The sequence below is a fragment of the Talpa europaea genome (assembly GCF_964194135.1).
Source record: "Talpa europaea genome assembly, chromosome: 12".
Classification (NCBI taxonomy): domain Eukaryota; kingdom Metazoa; phylum Chordata; class Mammalia; order Eulipotyphla; family Talpidae; genus Talpa; species Talpa europaea.
The window spans coordinates 101,161,872-101,187,097 of record NC_140079.1 but is presented as its reverse complement, the minus strand read 5'-3'; the positions used below and the strand labels follow the sequence as shown (position 1 = coordinate 101,187,097).

At 64.4% G+C, this 25,226-nt stretch overlaps 3 protein-coding genes across 3 annotated transcripts in view; 1 reads left to right on the top strand and 2 right to left on the bottom strand.

Moving 5' to 3' along the window:
- Positions 1-1,676: 1,676 nt before the first annotated feature.
- GLIS2 (GLIS family zinc finger 2) lies at positions 1,677-5,128 on the top strand (the record flags this gene model as incomplete). Its single annotated transcript, XM_084249806.1, has 6 exons — positions 1,677-1,848; positions 2,412-2,584; positions 2,940-3,116; positions 3,197-3,330; positions 3,498-3,616; positions 4,332-5,128. 6 exons carry the CDS (start codon positions 1,677-1,679, stop codon positions 5,126-5,128), a joined length of 1,572 nt encoding a protein of 523 aa, XP_084105932.1.
- A 2,176-nt stretch (positions 5,129-7,304) lies between these two features.
- Positions 7,305-13,615, bottom strand: PAM16 (presequence translocase associated motor 16). The gene is made up of 5 exons (XM_084249515.1): positions 13,557-13,615; positions 8,988-9,072; positions 8,210-8,346; positions 7,807-7,872; positions 7,305-7,413 (listed from the first exon to the last, which is right to left on the bottom strand). The coding sequence occupies exons 1-5, from the start codon at positions 13,557-13,559 to the stop codon at positions 7,333-7,335; spliced, it is 372 nt and encodes a 123-aa protein (XP_084105641.1). The 5' UTR covers positions 13,560-13,615; the 3' UTR covers positions 7,305-7,332.
- Positions 13,616-15,284: 1,669 nt separating this feature from the next.
- The window catches only part of LOC311181205 (coronin-7), a gene marked incomplete at its 5' end in the record, with an annotated part of 48,373 nt that continues 38,431 nt past the window's right edge, over positions 15,285-25,226 (bottom strand). The window contains 19 exons of the mRNA XM_084249513.1: positions 15,285-15,397; positions 15,489-15,575; positions 16,012-16,103; positions 16,472-16,607; positions 16,861-16,977; positions 18,230-18,319; positions 18,424-18,565; positions 19,264-19,349; positions 19,430-19,534; positions 19,608-19,750; positions 19,833-19,919; positions 20,002-20,110; positions 20,525-20,700; positions 20,942-21,068; positions 21,534-21,665; positions 21,748-21,840; positions 21,921-22,066; positions 22,147-22,204; positions 22,698-22,752. Of these exons, the coding sequence (XP_084105639.1) occupies positions 15,392-15,397; positions 15,489-15,575; positions 16,012-16,103; positions 16,472-16,607; positions 16,861-16,977; positions 18,230-18,319; positions 18,424-18,565; positions 19,264-19,349; positions 19,430-19,534; positions 19,608-19,750; positions 19,833-19,919; positions 20,002-20,110; positions 20,525-20,700; positions 20,942-21,068; positions 21,534-21,665; positions 21,748-21,840; positions 21,921-22,066; positions 22,147-22,204; positions 22,698-22,752 (1,987 nt within the window). The 3' untranslated portion in view covers positions 15,285-15,391. The remainder of the gene's footprint in view (positions 15,398-15,488; positions 15,576-16,011; positions 16,104-16,471; positions 16,608-16,860; positions 16,978-18,229; positions 18,320-18,423; positions 18,566-19,263; positions 19,350-19,429; positions 19,535-19,607; positions 19,751-19,832; positions 19,920-20,001; positions 20,111-20,524; positions 20,701-20,941; positions 21,069-21,533; positions 21,666-21,747; positions 21,841-21,920; positions 22,067-22,146; positions 22,205-22,697; positions 22,753-25,226) is intronic.

The window sequence follows — 25,226 nt, the reverse complement described above, 5'->3', positions numbered from 1 at the left end:
GCCCGGGTCCAGCCGAAGGTCCACGCCACCAGCCCTTCCTGGCTCCTGAATTCTTAATCAGCATAAATATTTACTTCCTTCCCCCCTCCAGGCTCCCAGCACAGAGCAGCTTCTGGGAGGTTGGACGGGCCTGTGTCTAAAAATAAACAGGTGGAGGGACAGCAGACACAGACAGACAGACTGAACTGGGGGCGGGGGTCAGGCGGAGGGCAGCTCCCTGCCCAGCCACAGGAAGTGTGGAAGGGCCAGATCCATCCATCTCTGTCACCCGCTACCTGCCCACCTGGGCCTGGGGTTCCTACAGGACAGCGTGGGGGTCTGCCCGAGCCCCCAGCAACCACTGGCCATGCCTGGCCTGCGGGGCAAAGCCAAGCAGATTTCTCCGGACCAAGTTTAGCAGGGACAAGCCCTCCAAGGGGGCAAGAAGGCACCCCTGGTGCCTGGGGACTCCACTACTGGTAGCTGTGCAGGTGGGGTTCTGGGCAGTGCCCGCAGAGGGAAGGATCCCCCCAACGCCTGCCCCTGAGGGCTTTGAGGGGGCTCATGGACCTGGGGTCTGAACAGGGGAAGACCGCCTAAGGAAGCTGAGTGGGCATGGTGTCCTGCCCTCCCTGCCCCGCCTTGCCCCAAGGGGGCCTGGCAAGTGCACCCCCAGAGACACACCCACGGGACCGGCAGTCTTCTACCTGCTGCAGGTACAGGCTGCTCTGCTAAATCTCGAAACCCCAGATTCTGCAAGCGGTGGAGGAATTGTCTTCTTTAGCAGATTTTCCGGGTGTGATCCTCTAAATTAACAAAGGCGAGGAAACACGTGACTGTCCCCCACCCCCTGCGGCAAGGTTGCTTCTCTAAAAAGGTTTGGGTTTGGAAGGAAGACTTGAATTGTTCTTGGGTCCTTGACATGCAAAGAATATGACCGCCCCGAGGAGTCCTAAGAAAATGGAGGACAGTGCAGCCCGCGAACTTACAGTAAAGGGATGTTGCCACCAGTAAGAAGCTGAACACATGGACGCATTCTGCTCGCCCCGGGCTGCGCGGCCCTCTTCCCTCAGCCCTGCAGCTGCCAGCCGGGCCTCGGTCCCCAGCGCCCCCTCGTGGTGGCCCAGAGCCCTCAGCCTCCAGTGCCCTTGGTGCCTTTCCTTGCCACCTCCCTGTCTGTACCCCCAGCCCGTGGGGCTGGGTCCCTCAGAGGGACCACTGCTGCCATAGGGGCTGCCAGTCAGTAGCGGGGCCAGCTCGTGGTCCCCTGGGGGGACGCTGATGGCCCGAGCAGGCCTGCACCCAGGCACAACTTACCTCTCGACCTTTGGGGGTGGGTGGCTCAGTTGCAGGGCCTTGATCTGGTCGCCCTGCGGCTTCCCACAGGCCTGTGCGGCTCTGGCGTTCAGCTTGGTGGGGGAGTGGGCACTGCGAGCGCGAGAGCCTGGTAGGGTGGACACGGAAGCTACGAGCAGGTGGTTCTCTTCGTGGCACCTGCCCGCCAGGGCCCCCCCCGAGGGTCTCCCCCGCTAGGGAGACCACCTTGGCAAGATGCCCCCTGCTGCCCTGGGCTCCTCTGGGCTGCAGTGCGCGCAGCCCAAGCCACAGTGCAGCGCCTGTCCTCCCCAGGTCCCTGCTTGAATTCCAGCTTGGGAGCCCCCACTGCCTGCTGCCGCCTCCCGCCGCACCCCCTCACCATGCACTCCCTGGACGAGCCGCTCGACCTGAAGCTGAGCATCACCAAGCTCCGGGCGGCGAGAGAACAGCGGGAGCGGACGCTGAGTGCTGCGCGGCACCGCTCGCTGCACAGGGAGCTGGGCCTGGTGGACGACAGCCCCACCCCCGGTTCCCCGGGCTCCCCGCCCGCAGGTAGGCAGCCCGGGTCTCCGAGCCGCTCGTCCCGCCCTGGCAGTTCATCTTTGGAGGTGGCGCTATCTGCGGAAGAGGGAACCGGCCCGCCCTGCTCCCGGCAGCAGCCAGGCCTCGAATCAAGGCTCCTGGGAGGGCTTGGCGCAGTGGGCACCGGCGCGCGGCAGCGTCACCTGTAGCGACTGAAGGCAGAGGCCTGGCTCCTGGGCTTTCGGGCTGGGGACCCGCCCAGCCTCTCTGAGGGTGCGGGGCTCAGGCCTTGTGCTCTCTTGGGTTTGTCTGGAAAACCAAATCCCCACAGCCGAGCGGGAGGCTCTGGACGAAGCCCAGCCCCCGCTCATTGTCCAGAAGGGAGTGCTGGGGCCGGTGGGGCCGGGGGCCTGGGCTTCCCGTGTGCCAGCGCCCCACCTGCGAGGCTCCCACTTGCTGCCTCGATGGGCGGCCCAGCTCCGCCCCTGGCCCCGGTGGCTTGGGCGTACGGCCAGGTTCTGCTTCCAGGGTCACCGTGGGAGACGGAGGTGGGAGGATCCCCTCTACTCCCCTGATTCGTGCCTCTCCCTTAGGCTTCCTGCTGAACCCCAAGTTCCCCGAGAAGGTAGAGGGACGCTTTTCGGCCGCCCCGCTGGTAGACCTCAGCTTGTCACCGCCGTCTGGGCTGGATTCCCCCAACGGCAGCAACTCGCTCTCCCCTGAGCGCCAGGGCAGCGGGGACCTGCCTGCGGTGCCCACCGCCCCGGTAAGGAGTGGGTGCAGCATCTGGAGAGAGGAGGTGCACTGGTCCCCTGGAGCAGCAGGTCCCTGGTTCTGCCAGGGGGCTCCTTCCTGCTCTCCAGCTTCTGGGCCTCAGCGCCCCCACTTCCCTCTGTCTCCGGGTGCTTTCTCCCTGTCGAACACACGGGTCGCGGGCTGTAGCCCCCCAGTCCAGCCTGCCCTCCGTGTAGCAGCTCCGTCGGCGAAGGCCCCGCTCCCCAGTTAGGTCAGGCCCGGCGCGGGGCTGGGGCTGGTCTTGTGGGGACACGGCTCGGGCCCCCGCAGAAGCCGACAGAGTGTCTGGCCTGGACACTTACCCCTCTGGCCCCCTCTGCCTCCAGGACTTCCAGCCGCTGCGCTATCTGGACGGTGTCCCCAGCTCCTTCCAGTTCTTCCTGCCCTTCAGCTCCGGGGGGGCTCTGCACCTGCCTGCTTCCTCCTTCCTCACCGCCCCCAAGGACAAGTGCCTCTCGCCAGAGCTGCCCCTCCCTAAGCAGCTGGTGTGTCGCTGGGCCAAGGTGAGTGGGGACCAGGCAGAGGGCCAGGGGCTGGGGGGGCGCGGCTCCATGGGGGCTTTAAACGCTGCCTGGCCCCCCAGTGTAACCAGCTCTTTGAGCTCCTGCAAGACCTGGTGGACCACGTCAACGACTACCACGTCAAGCCCGAGAAGGACGCCGGCTACTGCTGTCACTGGGAGGGCTGTGCCCGCCACGGCCGAGGCTTCAACGCCAGGTGAGGGCCGCCGGGTGACCCCCACCGGAGGGTCCAGGGTGGGGGCCGCCGGTGGGGATGCACCTGTGGGGGGCCGGGGCAGGGGCCGCCGGGTGAGGGTGCACCTGTGGGGGCCAGGGTGGGGGGCGCTGGGTGCAGCCGCTGAGCCGGCCCGCCCCCCGGAGCAGGTACAAGATGCTCATCCACATCCGCACGCACACCAACGAGAAGCCGCACCGCTGCCCCACCTGCAGCAAGAGCTTCTCCCGCCTGGAGAACCTGAAGATCCACAACCGCTCGCACACAGGTGAGGGCCGGCGGGCACCAGGCGGGAGGCGGGACCCTGGGGACGCTTGCTGGGGGCAGCCTCTCCTGAGGGCAGCCCCTCCATGCCCACTACCGGCGTGGCCCTGGGAACCGCGGGTCGGCGTGGCCGGGCGCTGCCAGCTCCGTGACCGCGGGCGGCGCTGTCCTGCCTGCTCCTCGCTGCAGGCCACACGCCTCCCTTGAAGTTTCTGCTCGTGTTACAAAAAGCACAGGGAAGAGGTGAAGTGAGTGGTGGCGGTGCATTTTCTGGAACCCATTACAGCCAAAACGTTCCTTCAGTATTACAAAGTAAATTCAAGACGGCACTGAAATTCTCCACAGTCCTCGGCCTGCAGGACCTCGCGTCTCCCAGGCTCGCGGCCCGTCTCAGCCGGGCAGCCGGCGCCCGGGCCCAGGGAGGCCTTGGCCAACTGGGAGCTATTTTGCTGAGTGAGGGCCAAGGGGCGTCCACGGGGTGCTCAGTGCAGGACACCCCCAAGGGGCCGTTATAGGGAGCACCTCTAGGTTCATTTTCTGCCAGTTGTGGTCGCTGTCGTGCGAGACTTGCAGTGGGGCTGGGGTGACAGTGGGCGGCCATCCCCACGCGCCCCGTGGGGTCAGATCTCGTGCCAGCCCGTGCTCTCGGGGCCCTTTGTGGAGGGAGAGGCGGGGGGCGGGTGCTGGGAGGGGAGAGCCTCACCGAGCCTGGCCTGCAGGTGAGAAGCCCTACGTGTGCCCCTACGAGGGCTGCAGCAAGCGCTACTCCAACTCCAGCGACCGCTTCAAGCACACGCGCACCCACTACGTGGACAAGCCCTACTACTGCAAGATGCCCGGCTGCCACAAGCGCTACACGGACCCCAGCTCGCTGCGCAAGCACATCAAGGCGCACGGCCACTTTGTGTCCCACGAGCAGCAGGAGCTCCTGCAGCTGCGCCCGCCCCCCAAGCCACCCCTGCCTGCGCCGGACGGCAGCCCCTACGTCAGCGGGGCCCAGATCATCATCCCCAACCCCGCCGCCCTCTTCGGAGGCCCGGGCCTGCCCGGCCTGCCCCTGCCCCTGCCCCCTGGCCCCCTCGATCTCAGTGCCCTGGCCTGCGGCAACGGGGCGGGTGGCGGGGCTGCGGGGGGCCTGGGACCCGGGCTGCCGGGGCCCGTGCTGCCCCTCAACCTGGCCAAGAACCCACTGCTGCCCTCGCCCTTTGGGGCTGGTGGACTGGGCCTGCCTGTGGTCTCCCTCCTCGCTAGTTCCGCTGGCGGCAAGGCCGAGGGGGAGAAGCGCGGGGCGGCGCCAGCCAGGGCCCTGGGCATAGAGGGCCGCAAGACACCCCTCGAGAGGACTGAGAGCGCTCGCTCCCGGCCAAGCCCCGACGGACTCCCCCTGCTGCCGGGCACCGTGCTGGACCTGTCCACGGGGGTCAACTCAGCGGCTAGCAGCCCGGAGGCACTGGCCCCCGGCTGGGTGGTCATCCCACCGGGCTCCGTGCTGCTCAAACCGGCAGTGGTGAACTGAGCCCCGGGCGGACTGCTGCCCGCACCAGCTGCAGCTCCCGGCCGCCCCGACGACCAGAAACTCCTCTGCGAAATAGCAATAATGCCCTCCTGCCCCGGGCCTGGCTGGCCGCGTCCCCAGGGCCCCCCGCCCCAGACGAACCGGGCAGCAAGGATGGTGCTAGGTCACCGCTGGCATCCCCGGCTCCCAGGGAGGAACTGGACCTGCCGGCAGGGAGAGCCACGCTTTCGGGTGCTGAGGCCTCGCCCTGGCCCTCCCGGCTGCAGCCCCACGCCCTCCGCGTCTCCCGTCCAGCAGGGTGTCCAGCGGGGTGCGCTCCCTCCCCGCCCGGCCCACCTGCCGCCCACACCCCAGCAGTGCGGCGGGTGGGGTGGTGCCTGCCCCCCTGCTGGCTCGGGGACCTCTACCCCCTCCACGTAGTGAGCTGTGATAAGGAGCCCCCAGATCAAGCCCCCCCCTCAGCCCTGCCTCGCCTCACCGGCCTCTGCTCTGGGGGCTCTTTGAACCCCTTTCCCTCTGGCCCGCCCGCCTCAGGGAGAGCAAGACAGACGCAGGCCCCAGCACAGCCACAGGAAGAAGCCGCCCACCCCGACAAGGCGCCTCCGCTCCGGGAGGCCCGCTCCCCCGGCTGCCCGCCCCGACCCCGCACTCCAAGGCTGACCCTCCGCGGGGCCGGAGCCACCCCCAGTGGGGGACAGCTGACCACCTCTGCCTGCCCGCCACCTTCTGGGGAGACCTGCAGGAGGAAGGCTGGGGACAACTCCAGGCTGGGGTGCAGATCCCAGCCTGGGGCCCAGGTCCCACCTGGCAGGTAGGGGAGGGCTCCAGGCTGGTCCCGGGCTTGGGGGCACCAAAGTGGCCAAGGATGGCCAAGGGCCTGCCTCCTGCTGGGACAACAGCTGGGCGAGAGTCCTCGTGAGCCGGCCCCAGCGGTGTCCCTCCAGGTGTCCCCCTTTACGCCTGCCCTGCCTGTGCCAGGTGCCCATGGCCCTCATCCCCACCCCAGGGGCACACACTCCCCTCCCCAGCGGCCTGGCCTGACCACTGGGCCTGGGGGAGCCTCTGGGCCGCAGAAGGTCCTCCGCAGCCAGCGCCTTCAGGACTCCCCTGCTGTTCCCAGCAGCACTGCTGACCCCGCCCTTCCCCGGACTGCCCTTCTGTCCCAGAGGGGTCACCCTGGCTCCCCCACTCCGGGCCCGGCCGTGCTGGCTCTGCCCCTCCAAGGGGCTGTAAGCAAAGCAGGAGGGAGCTGGCCTCTTTTCCAGCCTCCCCCCAGGTTCCAGGTACCCCCCCATGAAGGGCCACAGGCCTTAGGTCCAGTGGGGGGACGAAGGTTTGCGCCCCAAGCCTAGGGAGCAGAGGACGGCCCTGGGCCATGGCAGCCCAGCACGTGCGTGGGCCGCAGGGCTCGGGGGCGACATTGTGGTGTGGTCGTGGGTGTGTGTTGCACAGGCCAGGATATCAGTATTGTGACGGACTCTAAGTGCCTTTCTATGTAGCTTGTTTTCCTCCTCTTGGCTCCATTGCTGTTAGCATAGAGTTTAAAAAAAGAGATAAGCTAATGACTATAACAAATATTCCTCCGTGTGAGAGGAAGTTTATAAAGAAACAATAAAACTGAGTTGGAAAGCCGGCTCTGTCTCAGAGGAGCTCAGCTGTGGGCCCCCAGTGGGGGGGCGACCTGCGACTGCTGGGTCTGGCTGGGGGGGGGTCACGCCCCTAGAGGGACCACCACCGCCTGGGCCCGGGTCAGGCCTCCAGAGGCCCTGGTGCTGGGGAGCCGGCGAGCCAGGGCCGAGTCAGAAGCTTTCGACCACGTCCCAGGTTGGGCCCTGTCCTGCCACCACCTGCTGTGACGTTGGTGAGCGGCTGGGCCAAGGCCAGCTGCTCGGCCTGGCTCCACAGAAGCCTCCGACCACACCCCTGAACAGGGCCCAGAAGGCTAGATGCTAGACACAAATCCAACTTGGGGCCCTGAACTGGGGGCTGGGTGGTACCCCAGGGTGGGTAGGCCCCAGGACAAGGATGCCAGGAGCATGTTCAGGGAAGGGCTCCTGCCTCCCCCTGGCATGCACTGCCTGCAGCTGGCAGGAAGAGCAGCCTGCCTGCTGGCATCTGGATGTGCAAACTCAAGAATGTGGAAAAAGCATTTATTACCGAGCTATAAATTAGAGGGGGCGGGGTGGGTGGGAGGAGCCCAGAGGTCACGTTTTGGGGTCTTTCTCTCTGTTCTCCTGGGCCTGGATCCGTAGTTCCTCATCTAGGCGCTCCTTGGCTCGGACCACCTGGGGGAGCAGGGACAGAGTTAGATGGGACCCAGCCTCCGCCCTGCTCCTGCCTGTCGGGATGGCCTCACTCCAGCCTGCTCTATCCTTGAGTCCCGGGACAGCACCGCACAGGCCTGAGGAACACAAGGGACAGCCAGGGTGGCTCTTCCTAGGGATACCTGGGAGGTAAGAGCCCTTTGGAGCACTCCCCCAGCCAGGTCCTGCTCCCCCTGTGGGGTTTCCAGGAGGGCCACTGTCCAAGGCGGGATGGCTGGGCCCCATGGCACTGAGGCAGCAGAGGGCAGTCTAGGGACCTCCCTGAAGCTGGGGTGCCATGGAGGCTCATACACCAGGGACCCCAGTGAGAATAGCCCCCGCTTGGTCTCTGCCCAGAATCAAAAGACCACACACCTTGGACTGCAGGTAGAAGGAGCCGCCCACGGCCTTGTCGTTCACCTTGAATAGGTGTTCGTAGTTCTGCAGGAGGGAAGACAGGAGAGGTGTGCAGCTTCTGGGTCACACAGGAGGGCCTCCAGGTGACAGAAGGAAGTGAAAAGGCTCCAACCCTCTGCCCTTGGTGCCCACCTGGTGATACCAGAAGCCGCTGCTACCACTCTGGGCAGAGGAGTGGACAGGCGCCCATGGAGGGAGGGCTCGGCTGCTGCCCCCACCTACCCTGGGCCTAAAAACCAGGGAGTGGCAGTGGCTCCTACAAGCAGGAACCCAGTCTGACTGCGCCCAGGCCCCCTCCACGCTGCCCCCACATCTCTGGTGACCAGGCCAGGCCTCTCTTGGAGCAGCGTGGCAGCCTCACCTTCTGGATCTCCTCGGGGCTCAGCCTGGAGACATTGAGAATCTGCTGGGCCTCCTGGAGGCTGAGGCCGGAGAGGTTGGAGGCAGCTGCAGACTGGTGTCCTGCACGTCCTCGGGCATCAGCTGCCGCCCGGCTCGCTGTGTGGACACACGAGTGAGTCCCAGCCAGGTGCCGTGGGAGAGACAAACAGGGACAGGGGCATCACTTCTCCAAGGATGGTTGTTTTGGGAGGTGGGGTGGACAGACTTGATCCAGTGGGGGACAGGGCAGGGTCTGGTTGCTCAATGTGGTGTCTAGTCCCCAAATGACACCAAGCAATGATCCTGTCCCTCCCCTCATGCCAGGCACACAGAGAGCTGGGGAGCTTCAGGCTACTGTGCTACTGTGGAGACCAGCGTGAGGCAGCAGGTTGGTGGGAGTGGGGAGCTCGGATCTATTCAGAAATTCCTGCCCATCAGCTACCAGGGCCACCCAAACAGGTTCATCCTTTTCAATGACCCAAAAATCAGGAGTCACCCTTTTTCTTAAAGGATCAGGGTGGATATTTGGGACTTTGCAGGACAGTTACCCTGCCTGGGAAGCAGCCAGAGGGTGTGACTGTGCCAATAAAACTTTATTGATAGAGGCAGGTGTCACACAGGCCAGTATGCCACTCCTACCTGGATGCTCACCTCACCCAGATCTCCCTTTCATGAAAGAGCCCAAGTCCAATGTTGCTCCCAGGAAATGCCAGCAGCACAGCCCACAGAGGGCCCACAGCAGAAACGTCTGGGCTTACCTGCAAACTCCTGCTGAAGGGCCCGGGCAAAGGCTCTGCCCACCACCTGAACCCCCATCACGATGATCTGGGCCAGGTACTTGGCCTGTGGGCAAAAGCAGGCACCTGGTTACAGGCTGCCTTCTCCGGCCCCAGAGAAGGGTGCCCGGAAGTGGCTGCGAGTGGCAAGACTTCTGGAGATCCAAGGTAGGAAGTGGGTCAGCAGTCACAGGCCACTTCCTGCAAATACCCTGAAGAAAAGTTCTGGGTGCTCCAGGTACTTGTGGACACAGGCTGGGGGTGACCTGATGGATCACCAGAGGTGGCCAGGAGCCAAGGCAGAGTGGCTGTAGCGCACAGAGGCTGCTGGCTTCAGAGAAAACCTCTGGCCCTAGACCAGAGCAGACCTCAGACCCACCGCCCAGGCTCCTGAGGGGGCTGGCCAACCTCATTCTAGCATTTTCACGCTGGGGGTTCTCCCCAACTCCCCCCAGGCTTTCAAATCTGTCCCAGTTAGACAAGGAGTGAAAAGTCCGCCGGGTGGGCACTTAAACACACCCTGGGGGGAGGGGAGACCGGCCAGCATCCCCCCCTCACTCGGCATTTGGCAGAGGTGCTGGGGGAGCCGCAGACAGGAGCACGTTTCAGAGGGAGCACCCACGAACCCAGGGGACTCATCCAGGCAGAGATGAGCTAGTGCACAGAGCACTGTGCGGGCCGCCTGTGGTACAAAGGTAGGGTCCAGGGCCTCCCGGGTGGCGCAAGGGGTTCAGCACCACACGATGAAGCTGTCCGCCGCCTCTGCAGCACGAGTTCGATCCCCGGGCAGGGAGCTACCCACAGGGCACAGCAGACCTCTCCTGTCTCCCCGCTGCTCCCCTCAGCAGTGTTTCAGTAGATCCGCCTGTTCTGCTCCCCACTGTCTCTGGTGGATCCTCTCACCCCCCATATCTCTGGCCTGCACCCCAGCTCTTGTATGCATAAATAAATAAATCTTTAAAAAAAAAAAACACAAAGGTGGGGTCCGAGGACCTTGCAGAAGCTCCCACAGGTCAGCGCTGCCGGCATGGCCCCTCTGCGGGGCTCCCTTCTCCGTGTTTCTGCAGCCGGCGCTCCTAGCGGCCCACAAGATCGCCTGAGCCCTGATTGTGCCCAACAGCCCCTGGGACACGGAGGCACCGCCCGAGGACACACAGCGGGCTCACCAGCGATGCGGGAAACCCAAAGCCGTCCTGCGGGAGCTCAGGGTCGGCAGGCAACCTGACCACAGCCCCACCCGCTGGCCTCGGCTTCCAGGGAACCCAGAGCCAGAAGTGGCCTAGTTTGGCCTCCTAAGGCAGGGTGTGACTTGGGCCATTAGTGGGAACTAATAAAAGGAAGTGGGCTTCGCTTTCACAAGCGCTGCGTTTCACACCAGGAAGCCAAGCTCCGTGAAGACGCTCCTGTGACCTAGGGGAGAGCGGGCTGAGCCCGCCAGGCTGCCCCGGCTTCCGCAGCCAGAGAAACCAGGGCCCTGTTGGTGCCTGTGCTGATGCGCCAGCAGGTGGCCCCACAGGTCCCCAGGTCTGCGAGATGGTTCCCCTCCCCACTGCAGCCACACCCCCTAGCAGAGGCCACCCCCTTGCTCTAGCAAGTTCACTTTTCTGCCCAGGGTGCAGCGGTGCTAAATACAGTCAGTCAGAGGAGGGCCCCGCAGCTGGCCACGGCTGGTGTGTCGGCTCCACCCCCCAGGGGTGCAGCCACTCCATGAGGTTCACACAACCCCGAATGCCGCCTTTCTCTGCACCTGTCCCCGACGTCAAGCATTGTGACTGTAATGAACGTTAAGAACTGGGACAAACCCCCAGTCACCCCCTCAGACTTCAAAGCCAGGTGGTGTGGCGGCCCAAAGGCGCGTGTGTCCACTGCTCCACGCTGGGGGAGGTGGGCTGGCCCGCAAGGTCCCCAGCCAACCCAGGAGGCTGAGGGAGCAGCATCTCCTGGGGAGGCAGCGTGGTGTGGGACACTTTGGAGTCCCAGCGTGGGACCACAGTCCTGGACCTCCCTCATTGCAAGACGCAGCCAACTCTTGCTGTCCCCGGGGTTGAATGAGCACCTGTTTGCACGGGACTGGGCAGAGCCTGGGGACTCAGCAGATGGCCTGTTCCTTGGCTCAGATCCAGCACTCCAGGCTCCAACTGGGACTAAAAGAGTGTCTCCCAACACAGCCGCTCCCTGTTCGCATGCTGAGGCCTCAGCAGAGAGGGCTGCACTCTGGAATCTGGCTGACAGCCATGCTTCTAGCTGCGTGGCTCTAGGCAAACTGCTCAACCTCTCTGAACCTCGGTTTTCCTGTCTGTAAAATGGGGGGACATGATGCTGTCCTCCCAGGAGAGTTATAAGGCCCTTAGGAGGCAAAGCACAAAGAAGTAGACAGACAGCGGACTGGGGGGATCTCAACAGCTGCCTCTCCTCTAGGACCAGCTGGTGCTGTGGTCTGGAGATCAGGGTGTGCAGCCAAGCCTCCCCCGCGCCCCCATTCAGCACCCAGATGCCCACTGCGGGTCAGCCATGCTCAGAACTAAGTATTCACGGGGGCGCTGAGCTCTGCCAGCTGCAGCTACCACTGGTGATGGAGAAAGCCGCTGGCTGAGGTGGCACCTAGAAAGCCCAAGACCCCCCTAAGTCACCAACAGGCCTGAAAACCCTAGGCAAGTGCGAGCAGCTGACACCACTCGGACTCTGGCCAAGACTCAGAAAACAGAGGTCAGGGCCCCAGGACGCCAAGACCAGGGGCCACAGTGGATGGCACATGTGCTCGCTCACCTGGAGGCCTGTAGTCAGGGCAAAGGCTCACAGGCAGGTGGGGGTGGCAAGCACGCAGGAATGTGGCTGAAATGTAGAGAAACAGGAAAGGTGATCTGGAAGCAGACTGTATGGAGGGAGGGGAGAGGAGGAAAAACCAGGCCGAGCTGAGGAGTGGACTACGCACATGCACCAAGACGGGTGTCAGGTGAGCACGAATACCCACATTCCCTTTAAGGCAATTCCAAGTTTGGGGGCTGGTGGGGCAGGACGCTCACTGACATTCACCCAGCTCTCAAGCACGCTCCCAGAAAGGAGGGTGCTCTGTTCACACAGAGACCCGGCACACAGCTGCTGGCATCAGAACTGGGCAGGAGGGAGCCCATGACTACAGCCAGCACCGTCCTGTGGCCAGCACAGCGGGTTCCTGGTGTGAATCTGAGTGGGACGCTCAGCCTGTGTCCCAGACAAGGGACAAATGTCTCCCATGCCCTCTGAAGGGCTCTGATCCTCCCCTCACAAACCCCCCCCCACACACACACACACAGTTGCTACTGCTGCCAGCAAGTGTAGTCCACTCCTCAGCTCGGCCTGGTTTTTCCTCCTCTCCCCTCCCTCCATAATGTCTACTTCCAGATCACCTTTCCTGTTTCTCTACATTAATGAATTCACACACCACACCACACTGCTCTAGTCAACCGCACAATCCAGCCCTTTGTAACATGTTTGGAAAGCAATGCAACCATCACTAGTTCCAGAATAGTCTTATCACCCCTCCCTCCAAAAAAAACTCCGTACCAATCAACCTGGGAGTTGACTCAGACTGGCAGTCAACACCCACAATCCTTCAAACTTAGCCCCACCCATCCCAACCACCCCAACCCCTGAAACTTCCCAAATCCTGTTTACACCTTCCCCGGCACTCTTCTCCTTCCCGCCTGCTGTCACGCTGTCTTATTACACAAAGTCCTCCAGCTTTTACTCAACTGCGGCTCAGCGCACAAGTGAAGGACCTGGTTCAGGCGAGGGCTGATGTCCTTGATAAGGACAGTGACATTACAAGGGAGGAAGGACACCGTGATGGTCAACGTGCGGCCTCGCAGCTCAGCAGGAGCTGGGCTCCATCGCCACACTTGCTGGAGGATGGACCCTGGAGAAGTCAAACTGAGCTGCGGGTTCCTTATCTATAAAACGGGGGCAAGAGCAGAACCCTCTTGTTAGACCTGAACGAGCATCTGCCTGAAGCCTCAGCAGGGGCTGGCACTCGGAAGCTGGTATCACCAACAGGCTGAACCAGAATCGCCGGGAACTTCAGGGGCTGGGGGTGTGTTTCGCGCTCAGGACCCTGCGTTTACAAAGGGTCCCCGGGTGACCTGAGGCGGCCTGGGGGGCCCCGGTTTGTGGATGGCTCTGGGTGCCACTGGCCCCGCAACGCTGTTTTCGGTGTCGCGGGGTCTGGTTCACGTCAGAGCCCGTTTCGGCAGAGTCCCGGGACGGCACCGGGCGCGGCGGCGAGGAGCTCGGGCGCAGAGCGGGGGCTCGCGGCGGCCGGCGCGCACGGCGACCGCTGCCGTTGGGCGTCTCCCGGGCGGCAGGCCCACCTGCCTCCCAGCCAGGCGCCGCTTCGCCCCCAAGGCCGCCCGCCTCGGCACCCCCGGAGCGACGCCCCGCACCCGCTTCCCGCCGGGCACGCGGCGGGCTCGCGGTGCCCGCAGCCCGCGGACTCGTCGCCCCCGCCCCGGCCCCGGCCCGCCCCGGCCCCGAAACGGGCTCCCCTCCCCGGGCGGCGCCCAAAGGGGGCCTCACCATGGCGGCCGCTCTGCCTGCGGGGCGCGGGTCCCGCTTCCTAGCCCCGCGGCCCCGGCTCAAGGGCGGCCGGCGGGTCAGAGGGCAAGGGAGGCAGCGGAGAGCGCGTGCGCGACGCAGCACCGGGCATGCGCACCGTCTCCGCCTGGGGGCGGGACACAATGACGTATAGCCGCGGGGCGGGGCCCGGCCATCCGGAGGCGGAGCACAGTGACGTTGCCGTGGGCGGGGCCTGCGGTGGGCTCAGAGGACACGGGGGCGGGGCGGTCGCCGGCCCTCTCGGCCCACGTGCTCGTCCTCCTGCGGAACGTGGGTTGTTCTCTTGATGTTGCCCGAATATTTGGCACCACGAGATATGCAGTGAACCTACAACTGCCACGAGCATAACAAGATTAGGACGCCAAGGTTTCATAAATATTTAAAAAATCAGGAAACCTCAAAATAGTTTTCATTCCAGGTCCCTCCTGCCTGGGAAGCGCCTCAGAGCCCGGGGGCTGGTCCTTCCTCCCTCAGGTCTTCTTCATGTGTCACCTTCTCCAGAGGCTCTCCGTGACCCACCAGGCTCTCTGCTTATTTAAATAACCGTCTTACTGGGATGTAATTTACACACCATGCAAGTCACCCTCTGAAAGTGCAACATTCGGTGCTTTTTGGTACAGAGTTGTCAACCATCACCACGATCTAGTTCCAGAACAGCTCCATCAGCCCACGGAACCCATAGCCACTAGTAGTGGCCGCCCACCCCCTCCCAGCTCCTGGCAACGCTGGCCTTGCCCCCCTGGACCTTCAGCAGGTGGCCTCTCCTGTCTGAGGGAAACCTTGGTTCTTAATTCCCCATGGAATTCTTCCTCTCTTCCAGCCTGCTGATATGTCCCCTCCCACAGAAGGTGGAGCCCTGGGGGGGCAGGCCCTGTCCTGCCTCCCCTCCCGGATGTCAGGGCCTGGCCCTTCTCTCCTCCCTGGGGCCCAGCCCTCCTTCCTTCTGTGGGAACAGGGGTCCCACGCTCTCTCCTGGCTCAGGGGCCTTCCCGCCAGAGCTCTCAGCTTCAGCGTCAGCTGCTCAGTTCCTAAGGACCCCAGTCTTCCCCAAGCTCTCCTCACGCTCCCTTTGGTCACTTACACAGCCGGACATCCCTGCATAAGACCCTAAGCACACCTGGAAAGGCCCTGCCCCTCCTCACCACAGGGCTTCTACCCAGGACACGGATAGTACTCCCAGCGGCTGCAGCTGGCAAGACCCCAGGCACAAAGTGAGGCCTGGGGTGAGGAGCAGCCCAGGGCCAAATGGTCCTTGCCTCCAACCCCGCCCGCCCCGGCCCAGAGACCACAGCCTCACAGCAGTGGCCAGCTTAGGAATGTTTAATTGCTAAAACTCCAGACAGGGCACCTGCCAGCCAGTCCTTGAAAGGCTCCACCTCCCTGGGCTGTCTTAGTGGGGGGCCAGCCCCCCAAGGCCCTTGACGAGAACTGGGGTGACTGGCAAGACAGGGTGGCAGGTGATAACAGAAGGTGCTGGGTGAAAGCAGCCCAGGCTGGGACCAGCCCAGGTCCAAGGAGGGGAGACGGTGCCTGCCCAGGGACCTGCACTGACCCCCCACACCACGGCACCCTCCGGCCTTGGCTCCACATGCTAGCAAGCAGCCGAGACTCAGCGGCCCCAGACGAGGCAGAGGTGCGGACAATTCACGGGAGAATGCAGTGGCCCCGAGGGAGCTGGGGCTCCAGTCACGGTGCCGGGGCTAGGGGACACCTTCCAATTTCGGGGTGAGATGTGAGGTGTGCAGGGGCACCAGGTGGCTCTTGGAGGTGGCAGCAGCAGGTGGCTGGTGAGCAGGCTAGTCCTGGGGAGACAAACCAAGAAGTGCAAGGGGGCAGGGGATGGGAGCAGGGAGTGGGGGCAGCGGGCGCATGCCGGGGCCCTGGTCTCCTTACCCACTCGTCCTCGTCCACGCCTTCAAAGGAGTCCTGGGGGAGCGGGTCCTCCCGGTTCCCCAGCTTCGCCACCATGGCATTCAGCAGCTGGGAGAGGGGGCAGAGGTGGGAAGAGAATGAGAGTCGGAGGGCCAAGAACCGCACCCCTCGGTTTAAACCCCGCATCGAGGTGCGAAGAGCCTGACGTGGGCGTGTCCTTGCAGACGACACCTGGACAGACCGCCATGCACACAGGAGCCGTGTGTGTCACCTCACCCCACCATGTGCACCAAGGTCCCCTCTGCTATGGGTCAGGAGCCTCCGGCTCTGGCCAGCGTGGGCCCCCTCTGCACTTGCCCCGCTTCCAGAACCCCTGCCCTGGCGGCAGTGATCAGCTCCAGGGCTCTGGAAGGTATCCCCCATGAGCTGTCCAGCTGAGGGGGGGACGCTGCTCCAGTCCCAGTCTGGGTCAGCCCGGGAACTGCAAGGAGGTCCCTGGAGCAGCCAAGACCCGACCCCCACAGCCAGCTTCCCCCACGCCTACCTCCTCCTTCTTTTGCTGGTCTGACTTCTCTTCCAGGTAGACTGCCGAGGAGGGGGTCCGCCGGGCAGGGGCCTCACGGGGGGCCTGGCTCACTGGGCCGGGCAAGGGCAGGCATCAGAGATTCCCCTCTCAGAGGAAGCCCGCCCTGCAGTACCAGCCCCTCAGAGACCCCAGAGTGGCATTAACATCTTCTCAACCCTGTTCCTAGGCCGTCGGGGGCACAGGCTGTGTGTGGGTGTGTGTGCAGGGCAGGTGTGTGTCCTGGCATGCTCGTGCGCAGTTGTGTGTGGAAATGCAGACCTCGGGCCCTCCCTCCAGGGGCTCAGAGGCTGAGCCTGGAGATGCAGCCCCTGGAGCCCAGAGGTCTCTGCCTGCCGGCAGGGAAAGCACAAAACTTGGGCCTCAGCCCTTTCCCCAGCCCTGTCCCACCCGCCCGCTCCTAGTCAGCCCCTCGTCACACCTGGGGTCATGCCGGTGGGCTGCAGGCTGAGAAGTCGGGGCTGCCCGTTAGCCCCCCCCAGCCAGGCCTGGGCACTGAGCACGGGCTCCCAGCTCACCGCCGTGTCTGGGAACACGTCGTCCTGGAAGAACTCTTTCTGCGGAGGGGAGGAGGGGCTGCTGAGGCAGGACAGGGCACTGGGCACACCGCCAGCAGTTAGGAGGGTGTGACAGGGCTGCACCCCTCCCTCAGCCTGGGGTTTCCCAGTGTCAGACTCTCAGCAGAGTAAGCAGGGGCAGGCGTCCCCAAAGGCAACAAGTAGGTCAGTGAGGGGGCCGGGCCAGGCAGGTCCCAAAGCCTCCCAGACAGCTGGGGAGGGCAGCCGGGCGGCGGGTGCTGGGGGCCCTCACCCTGACTCGGGGCAGCCGGAAAGCCACGGGCTCCAGGGAGGTCTGCCGCAGCCGCAGGCACCGGGCGAACTCCACCTCCGCAACGTCACACTCCGTCTTGGGCAGGAGGACAAAGCCCTGAGGGAAGAGGGTCCACACCAGGGCTATAGCCGGAGCTCTCCGCTGGGCACGGGCTGGGGGCCAGCAGCCCTCACTTGGCGCCTCTGGACATGGCCAGCCGGCCCGGGTGAGAGCGCTGGCTGAGGTTGGCCTGCGGCCCGGGTGTGAGACCCCCACCGTGGCTGGTTCTGGCTGGAATTTTTTTTATAGTTTTTTTTTTTTTAAAGATTTATTTATTTATTTATTTTATACAAGAACTGGGTACAGGTCAGAAGCGCGGGAGGGTGAGAGAATCCACCAGAGCCAGAGCGGGGAGCAGAACAGGCAGACAGAGCGAAGACACTGCTGAGGGGAGCAGCGGGCAAGGCAGGAGAGGTCTGCTGCGCCATGTGGGGTTCTCCCTGGCCGGCGGGGAATTGAACCGGTGCTGAAGAGGCTGCAGACAGCTTCACAGCGTGGCGCTAAACTCATTGCGCCACCAGGGAGGCCTGGCTTTTTGTTCTTTTAAGATTTATTTTTATTTATACAAGAACTGGGGTACAGGTCAGAGGCATGGGAGGGTGAGAGGATCCGTCGGAGACAGAGTCGGGAACAGAACAGGAAGACGGACTGAAGACACTGCTGAGGGGAGCAGCAGGCGAGACAGGAGAGGTCTGCCACGCCATGTGGGTTTCTCCCTGGCAGGCCGGGAATCGAACCTGCGCTGAAGAGCCTGCAGACAGCTTCACAGCGCGGCACTCAACCCGCTGCACCACAAGGGAGGGCCCTGGCTTTTTTTTTTTTTTTTAAAGATTTATTTACTTATTTATGCAAGCACTGGGCACAGTCAGAAGCGCGGGAGGGTGAGAGGATTAACCAGAGCCAGAGCGGGGAGCAGAGCAGGCAGAAGGACCGAAGCACACTGCTGAGGGGAGCAGCGGGCGGCGGGAGAGGTCTGCGCGCCATGTGGGACCCTCGCCCGGTGGCTGGGGATTGAACCAGCGCTGCAGAGTCTGCGGGCAGCTTCGCAGCCCAGCGCTCAACTGCTGCGCCACCAGGGGAGGCCCTGGGTTTTTAATTTAATTAGTCAGCTCACATAATTTAGCCTTCCGGGGTTTAACTTTCAATAATGGCTGAGTTTAACCATCAGCTCCCGCAAGCTGTGGACGCCCCCTCCTCCCCACTGACCTGCTGACCCTGCAGGCCACTGTATTTCCCCATGTGGCCACGAGAGGGCGGAGGAGCTCTGTGGTTGTACCCAGGTAGGGGGACCAGGGAGCACCCCGCTCACCTTGTGGGGCTCTGGCGATGTGAAGCTGTTGCACTCCAGGAAGAAAGGGGTCTCGGGGAGCAGCTCGTATAGGAACACACGGGTGTCACCCTGGTGGGGCCGGTGGGTGGAGGTGAGAGTGAGGTGCCAGCTAAAGCTGCCTCCTCCCCACCACCTCTCACCTGCTGCCACCCCAGCCTGTACCTCCAGCCCACCTTGCCTGTAAGTAGCACCAAGCCGGTATCAGGGTCGTAGCTGGGTAGCAGGGTGGAGGGAGCCACGTCGAGGCCCAGAACTGCCAAGGGGCCCCTTGCTAGCTCCCCCGCCGAGTAGAGGAGCAGCTGGCGCTCACTTCGGCTGCAAGATGAGGGGGGCAGAGGCACACCTTGAGAACCGGTGGGGCCTGGGGCAGAGCAAGGCTCCAACAAAGACCCCAGCCTTGATGGCCTGAAGGACCGAGGCCCTCAGGGTAAGAGGGGAGGCCTGCCCGGCCTCTTCCTGGTCCAGAACCCGCTGGACTCAACCTGCCACCTCCTCCCAAGTGTACCCCGCCCTGGCCCCGCACCTGTGCTGTGGCTGCTGTGGCCTACTCAGCCTGGACGTTTCTCCCCACATCCTGCTTCTCACCCTCTGCTCCAACCAGGATGGGTGGCTAGCTGGCTGTCCACCCAGACCTGAATGCCCGTGTGACCCAGTCCAGGTGACACCTTCCATAAGAGGCCTCCCTGATCCAGCCTCCAAAGTGCCAAATGCCTGTCCCGTGGATGGGTCCAGGAGCTTGTCCTGATTCTGAGCGTCACCTGCTCCCTGTCAGGCCGGGGCTCCTGCATCAGGGCTATCTTATCCCTCTGGGTCCCTGGTTGACTCATTCTCCCTGCCCATGTCCTTTCCGCTTCCATCCACCACCCCCCGCCTCCGCCAACCCACCCACCCTCCACTCATCAAGAAAGTGAAGCAGGGGAACAGCATGCTCAACAGGGGCTGAGTGTTTGGGGAAGGCGACACTGATGGCCGCGGAAGCCCGGGGCAGGGGGAAGTGGTTGCTGAGTCCTCACCTGTCAAAGCCGGACACCAGCAGACAGTGACCACCGCACACCCAGACAACACGGGCTCCGCGGGCCCCCTCAGGCCCTGGGCCTTCCTGTCAGGGCACACAGCACATGAGGCCCAGCCATGGCCTCCTGACCAGGTCCCAAGGCCACCCCCAGCCGTGTGGCTCACCTGCAGGGGCTCGGGGCCCGCGCGGGGCGTGTAGACCCGGAGGCGCCCGTCCTTGCAGACAGTGGCCAGCTGCTGCCCATCAGGACTCCAGGCCAGGCTGAAGATCTGGGGGCAGGTGGGAACATCAGAGGTGGACTCTGGCCTGTTGGCTGAGCACCTGCCCCCAAAAGCAGCCTACCTGGTCCCGGTGGCCCTCCAGCCTCAGCCGCTCAGCTCCTGCCTGCAGGTCCCAGATGCGCACGGTGAGGTCGTAGGAAGACGAGGCCAGCACGTCGGCCGCCAGCGGGTGGAAGCGCAGAGAGTAGATCTTCTCCGTGTGGCCTGGGGAGGGTGGGGGTGAGGGTGCCGCCAAGTCCCTGGGCGCCGCTGCCCGGCCCCAGCCCCCTCACTGGGCCCACCTGACCTGTGAGCACGGTCTCGGGTTCGGTGAGCACCTCCGCCAGGCCCTCCGGGGGCACCCGCCACAGTCGGATCCTGGCGTCCTCTCCAGCTGCAAAGAGCAGGCAGCTTATCACGATGGGGCTCAAGGCCCCCGAGCTCCGCCGCCCTCATTCCAGGCCCAGCCTCCTTACCCACGGCCAGGCGGTGCGGGTCGAAGGGATCCCACGCCAGGTCGGTCACGGCCGCCCCGTTCTGCAGTGTGGGCAGCGCCGTGTCGGGTAGGCGGCCGGGTTTCCGCAGCTGTGGGAGGTGCCCCCAGCGAGGCCCATCAGGACAAGGTGGCACAGCCAGCCCCTCAGGGGCCGCAGGGCGAGCAGCGTGCCCAGGCCCCCGCCCTCTGCAGCCCGTGGTGCAAGTTCCGTGCTCAGCACCTCATGCCAGCCGTGAGGCCGGGAGAGTGAAGGGGCAGCGTGAAGTGGTGGAAGGAGCTCAGGCTGGGGCACAGGCTCTGCCACTTACACAGCTGAGTGACCCGGCAGGTCACCAGGCCTCTCTGGGCCTCACGGCTCCCGTCTGTAAATGGGGATAAGAAGGCGCCCCACATGGGGCAGTCGGGAGGGCCAGGGGGTGTCGGGTGGTGCTTGGCACCTGGTGTGTGCTCAGACATCAGGAGCCGGACAGGTACCTGGCGCCCGGGCGAGCGCAGGGCCTCACCTCCAGCACGGCCACCTGCCCGCCGCTGCTGAGCAGGGGCACGGCCACGCGCAGCCGGTTGGCACAGAAGCCGTCGCTCTCGCCGGGCGTGGTGAGGTTGAGTCCCTTGAGGTTGGTGATGTGGCTGTCTCGGTGCAGGACGGTGCCCTGAGTGTGGCGGAACTTTGAACTAGGGCCTGCGGGGGCAAGACAAGGAGCCATGTGAGCTTGCCCGCCCCCTGCCCTGGGCCGGCTGTGGGGGGGGGCGGGCTGACTCTGAGGCTAGTGTGTCCACCACCCCCCGAAAAGACGTCCAGGAACGACTCGAGACCTCTGGGTGGGATCCCAGGGCTCCAGGAGCAGGCTCTCTGCGTCCCTCAGGGCCACAAGGCTGGGGAGGGAGGCAGGGGTCAGGCTTCTGTGGCGCCTGCCACTCACCCAGCAGGCTGTGCAGTGACCTCTGGCTGGGGCTGGTGCCGAAGCCGCTGGTGCAGGAGAGCGAGGGCCCCAGGCTGGACGGCGTGGAGGGCGAGGTCAGCAGGCTGGGGGCGGAGGAGAAGCCCTCCTGGGGAGAAGCAGCCTGGGTCAGCTGCAGGCCCCCAGCAAGGTTGAAGAGAGGGCCCGACCACCGGGTTGATCACTCTGGGCGCCCGCCCGGCCGTGGGCCCCGGGCTGCCCGCAGACACCCGGTGTGGGGCGTGGGCACAAAGGCAGTGTTGACAGGGCCACCAAGGGCGAGCTGAGTTGGGCGGCGGATGGCAGGCGGCAGCCTCCTCACCCAGCTCTGTGGAAGGGGCCCTGCTAGTTACGATCTGCCAGCATCTCAAGAGAAGCTAGAAACTGAGCTTTTTTTGGCAAAAGTCTTGCTTTTTCAGTCTGCTCAATTCAGGGAAGGCTGTGGAGTTTTCTCTGCCTCGGGTGTTTCTCCGTGTCGTTCGGCCCCATGGTCAGCAAAGACAGAGGCCCACGGCAGCCTGGACTCGGCCCCGCAGGCAGGGCTGGCGGGGCTGGCGGGCAACCTGGCACTCACGCTTGGGTCTGTGTCGTCCACTGGGGTCTCTGCAGGCTGGGCCTCAGCGAGGGGGAGCTCCGCGGGGGGCACCAGGTGTGACGTGTAACTGGGGTGAGGCTGGCAGGCCGGGTTGAGGCTGACCTTCCGCACCTGTGGGCGAGGCGGGTCAGCGTGCAGCTGGGCTGCAGGGTCCTGGGCAGGTCCCAAGGGTGGGCAGCGCCCTGGGTCCTACCTGCTGGTTGCTGCCCGCCCACCAGGTGTGCGGGTCAGAGGCCGGCACACAGCCGGCAGTGTCTGGGAACAGGTCTTCGTGGAACTCCACAGCCTGGAGGCAGAAACACAGGTGGCCAGGGAGGCCCAGGCTCCCGGGCCCTGCCAGTGCCCCCAGCCCCACCAGCACCTCACCTTGCGTGGCACGTGGAAGCTGACGGGCACGATGGCCGAGTCGCTTAGCTGCAGGACGCGCAGCACCTCGCAGCCCAGCACGGCCAGTGCCCGCCGGGGGACCAGGGCCGCCCCCCGAAGCGGGCTCTCCAGGAGACACTGAGTCACTGTCAGGGACACCAAGGGCGATACTCAGGGCGGGGTGGGGGTGAGGGTGGGGTGGGGTGCGGGGTGGGGGAGGGCTTACCTGGGCTCAGGGCCGGCTGCAGCGGGAGCACCTCATAGCAGGAGAGCTGACTCTCGCCCTGAAAGGAGTCTCAGCTGAGGGCGCGCCCTGGGCCTGGGGCAGGCGTCCGTCCCGTCCTCCTGGGGACCTGAGCCACAGAGGGTGGCCAGAAGGCACTGGGCACTGATCTGGGCCCAGGGACGACCGCCCCTCACCTGTTCATCACCACCGTGCGGGGTGTGAGCACAAGGGTGTGCTAGGCATTAATGAGCCCCCACTGTGTGCTCACACTGCTCTATGCCCTGTCCACAGGCGGCTGGTGTGCCAGGCCTCACGGTTCCCCTGACCACTAAAGAAGACGTGAGACTGGACATGCAGAGGCTGCTCAGTCTGGTTTGAAGCAGCCTGGGCAACCCTGTTCTGGGTCCCTCATGCGGGGTGATGGTACCCTGCACTTCCCACTCTCCCCACTGGCTTCTGAAGTCAAAGGCTGGGCGGGGCCTGGTCAGGATGGACAGGAGCCCCAGGTGCTGAGCTGGGCGGACACGGTAGGGCTCCCGCTTCTCACTCACCTTTCCCGCGAGGACCAGGAGCCCGGAGTCGGGGTCCAGCAGGGGCATCAGAGGCCTGGAGGAGAGAGGGTCGGTCAGCAGGATGTGGCTAGTCACCCATGGCAAGGGCAGCAGGAAGGCTGTGAGCCTCGTGACCCCAGACAAGGTCTGGCCAGAGTCACAGTGTCCAGAGCGATGTGGAGCCCCCGCTGCATCCAGCCTCCTCTGGGCCTTCCCGTCTCCGTCCTCTGCCACCAACACACAAGCACGTGCCCAGGCCTCCAGCTGCCCGCCTGCTCCCCCCACCAGGGGACAGGGGAGCGTGCCCCCTTTCTGCACCTCAGCCCTGAACTCCACCCTGGGTCCACAAGGTCTAGGAAGGCCCCACACCTGTTGTGTCTCCGCCAGGCCAGATGCCAGTGAGCACGGCCCCAGCAGCAGGAGCGTGCTGGAGCTGGGCACCTGCCCCCTATTGGCACTCTGGGGCTGCACGCAAGTCTGGGGGCCAATACTCAGTCACCACACGCCCCTGGGGCCTTGGTGACAATGTAGACACAGGTCCCACCCCCACCCGGCAGCCACAGTGAGCCCGTGTCCAAGGCAGAGCTCTCTGCCCCCGGCATGAGTGGGCTGTGGAGGGGCCGGGGCGGGGAAGTCAAGGGCAGGCTGGAAGCCCTGGGCCCCCCTCCACTTCGCCCAGCTCAGCCACAGCCTCTGGGCTGCCGCTGCCAGGGCAGCCCCGCTCACCTCCCTGGGCTGCAGCCATCCTGGGAGCCTGGCTCTCAGCTCAAGGGTGTCCTCCATCATTTGTTTCATCTCTGGTCTTGGTCTCACCTCCCTGGGGACCCACAGGTCTGGATCCCCCACCCTGACACTTCCAAACAGAACCCCAGCCCCACTGTGGACCTCGTGGTCAGAGGTCGCCCAGCTGTGGCAGCTGCCTCCATCCCTCACCCAGGCAACCAACGTCCAGCTCCCCCTGACCAGTTGCCTAGAGCCACGGCTGTCTGCCCCCTCCCCCGCCAGAGCCATAGAGTGGGCCGGGAAGCTGGGGAGGGCCCAGTGTCTCCACAGCTTCCGGAGTGGCCGGGCCGGTCACCTGTGAGTAACACAGTCTCTAATTATCTGGGGCCGGCAGGGTGAGCCACTCAGAACTGCCCTCCTTGACCCGGTCTGACCACTGCCTGCTGTGGGGCCGGGGCTGATGTCGCTGCCCTCGGCATCGAGGATGTGCCATGAGTGTTTCACTGTTTGTCTGATGGAGGGAGGCAGATTCCCCTCCTGGGGTCGCAGGACCTGATCTGGATGTCGGTTCCTGGTGGGCTGGACGCAGGCCCCTGAGCAGCTCCAGCAGGGCTTCCGCTCACGTACACACTCACTCAGCATCATTCATTCCTTTGTGGTCTGTACCTGGCCCTTGGCTTGGCCTGCAGGTGTGAATGGTGGTATGGGCAAGGGACCCCACCTCTGTCTTCAAGCAGCTCAGATGCCGGCGAGAGAGGCAGACCCAGTCCCTCGGGATAAACACTAGCAGAAAAGTTCTCTGAGAACATAGGGCAGGAGACAGAGGCACCAGCTGTGACTGGCCACAGAGGACCCAAAGTTTAAAGAGAAATCAGCCACATCAAGGGGAAAGAGTTCCAGGCAGCAGGAGCATGTGCAAAGGCCCTGTGGCCAGAGGCTGCACAGGGAACAGGGAGTGTGACAAGGCTGGTGGCCTGGGTGGTGAGGGTAAGGGGTGAGGCTGGGGATAGGGCAGGTGGAGGCCAGACCGATCAGGACCTGCAACCCCAGGAAGGGAATCTGCCTCCCTCCATCGGACAAACAGTGAAATGCTGATGGAACAGTCTCGGTGATGAGGGCAGGGCAGGTTGTGCACGGAGCAGAGACCCATGTGAGGTGTGCAGGAGGGTCTCCTGCCTGTGGACAACTGGGAGACAGGTCTGTGGGTTCCACCACGACAGTGATGGGTCACCATGCTCTAAACCAGCCTCCCGAAGAGGCTCAACCAGCCTTCGTGCAACCCCGCCCCAGCAGCTGGCCCACTGACTCAGGTGCTGGGGCGCGGGGGCAGGAAGTCATGGAGGGCAGGGCTGGCTCCCCTGACAGGTCAGGCCAGTCTTCCTTGCCTGGGGCAGAGCCATCTGGGCAGCTCCACCAGGCCAGAGCAGCCTGCACACCGCGGCACGGGCCAGGAAATGGGGTCATGGCACCCAGCCCCAAGGATTGGCCAACAGCTGGCACGGGCCTGACCCCAGGCCTTGTAAAGAGTCAAGCAGGGTCTGGGTCTGGAATGCAGAACTGGGCCGGGGCCTGGCAGAGGACCAGGGCGGTGAGAGCTGGCACAGGCCCCCACCCATTGCCCATGGCTGGGGGCGGCAGGGCGAGGGGGACATCTGGACCTGCCCCAGGAGGTAGGAGTTGGCCCCAAACCCAAGATCATCAGAAGTCTAAAGTCCAGACCTGTCCCTACCCCCAGTCCAGGTTCCAGAAGATGTAGGACAATGGTGGGGGTAGGGGGTCTGGTGGGGGAAGGGCTGGCCCGAGTTG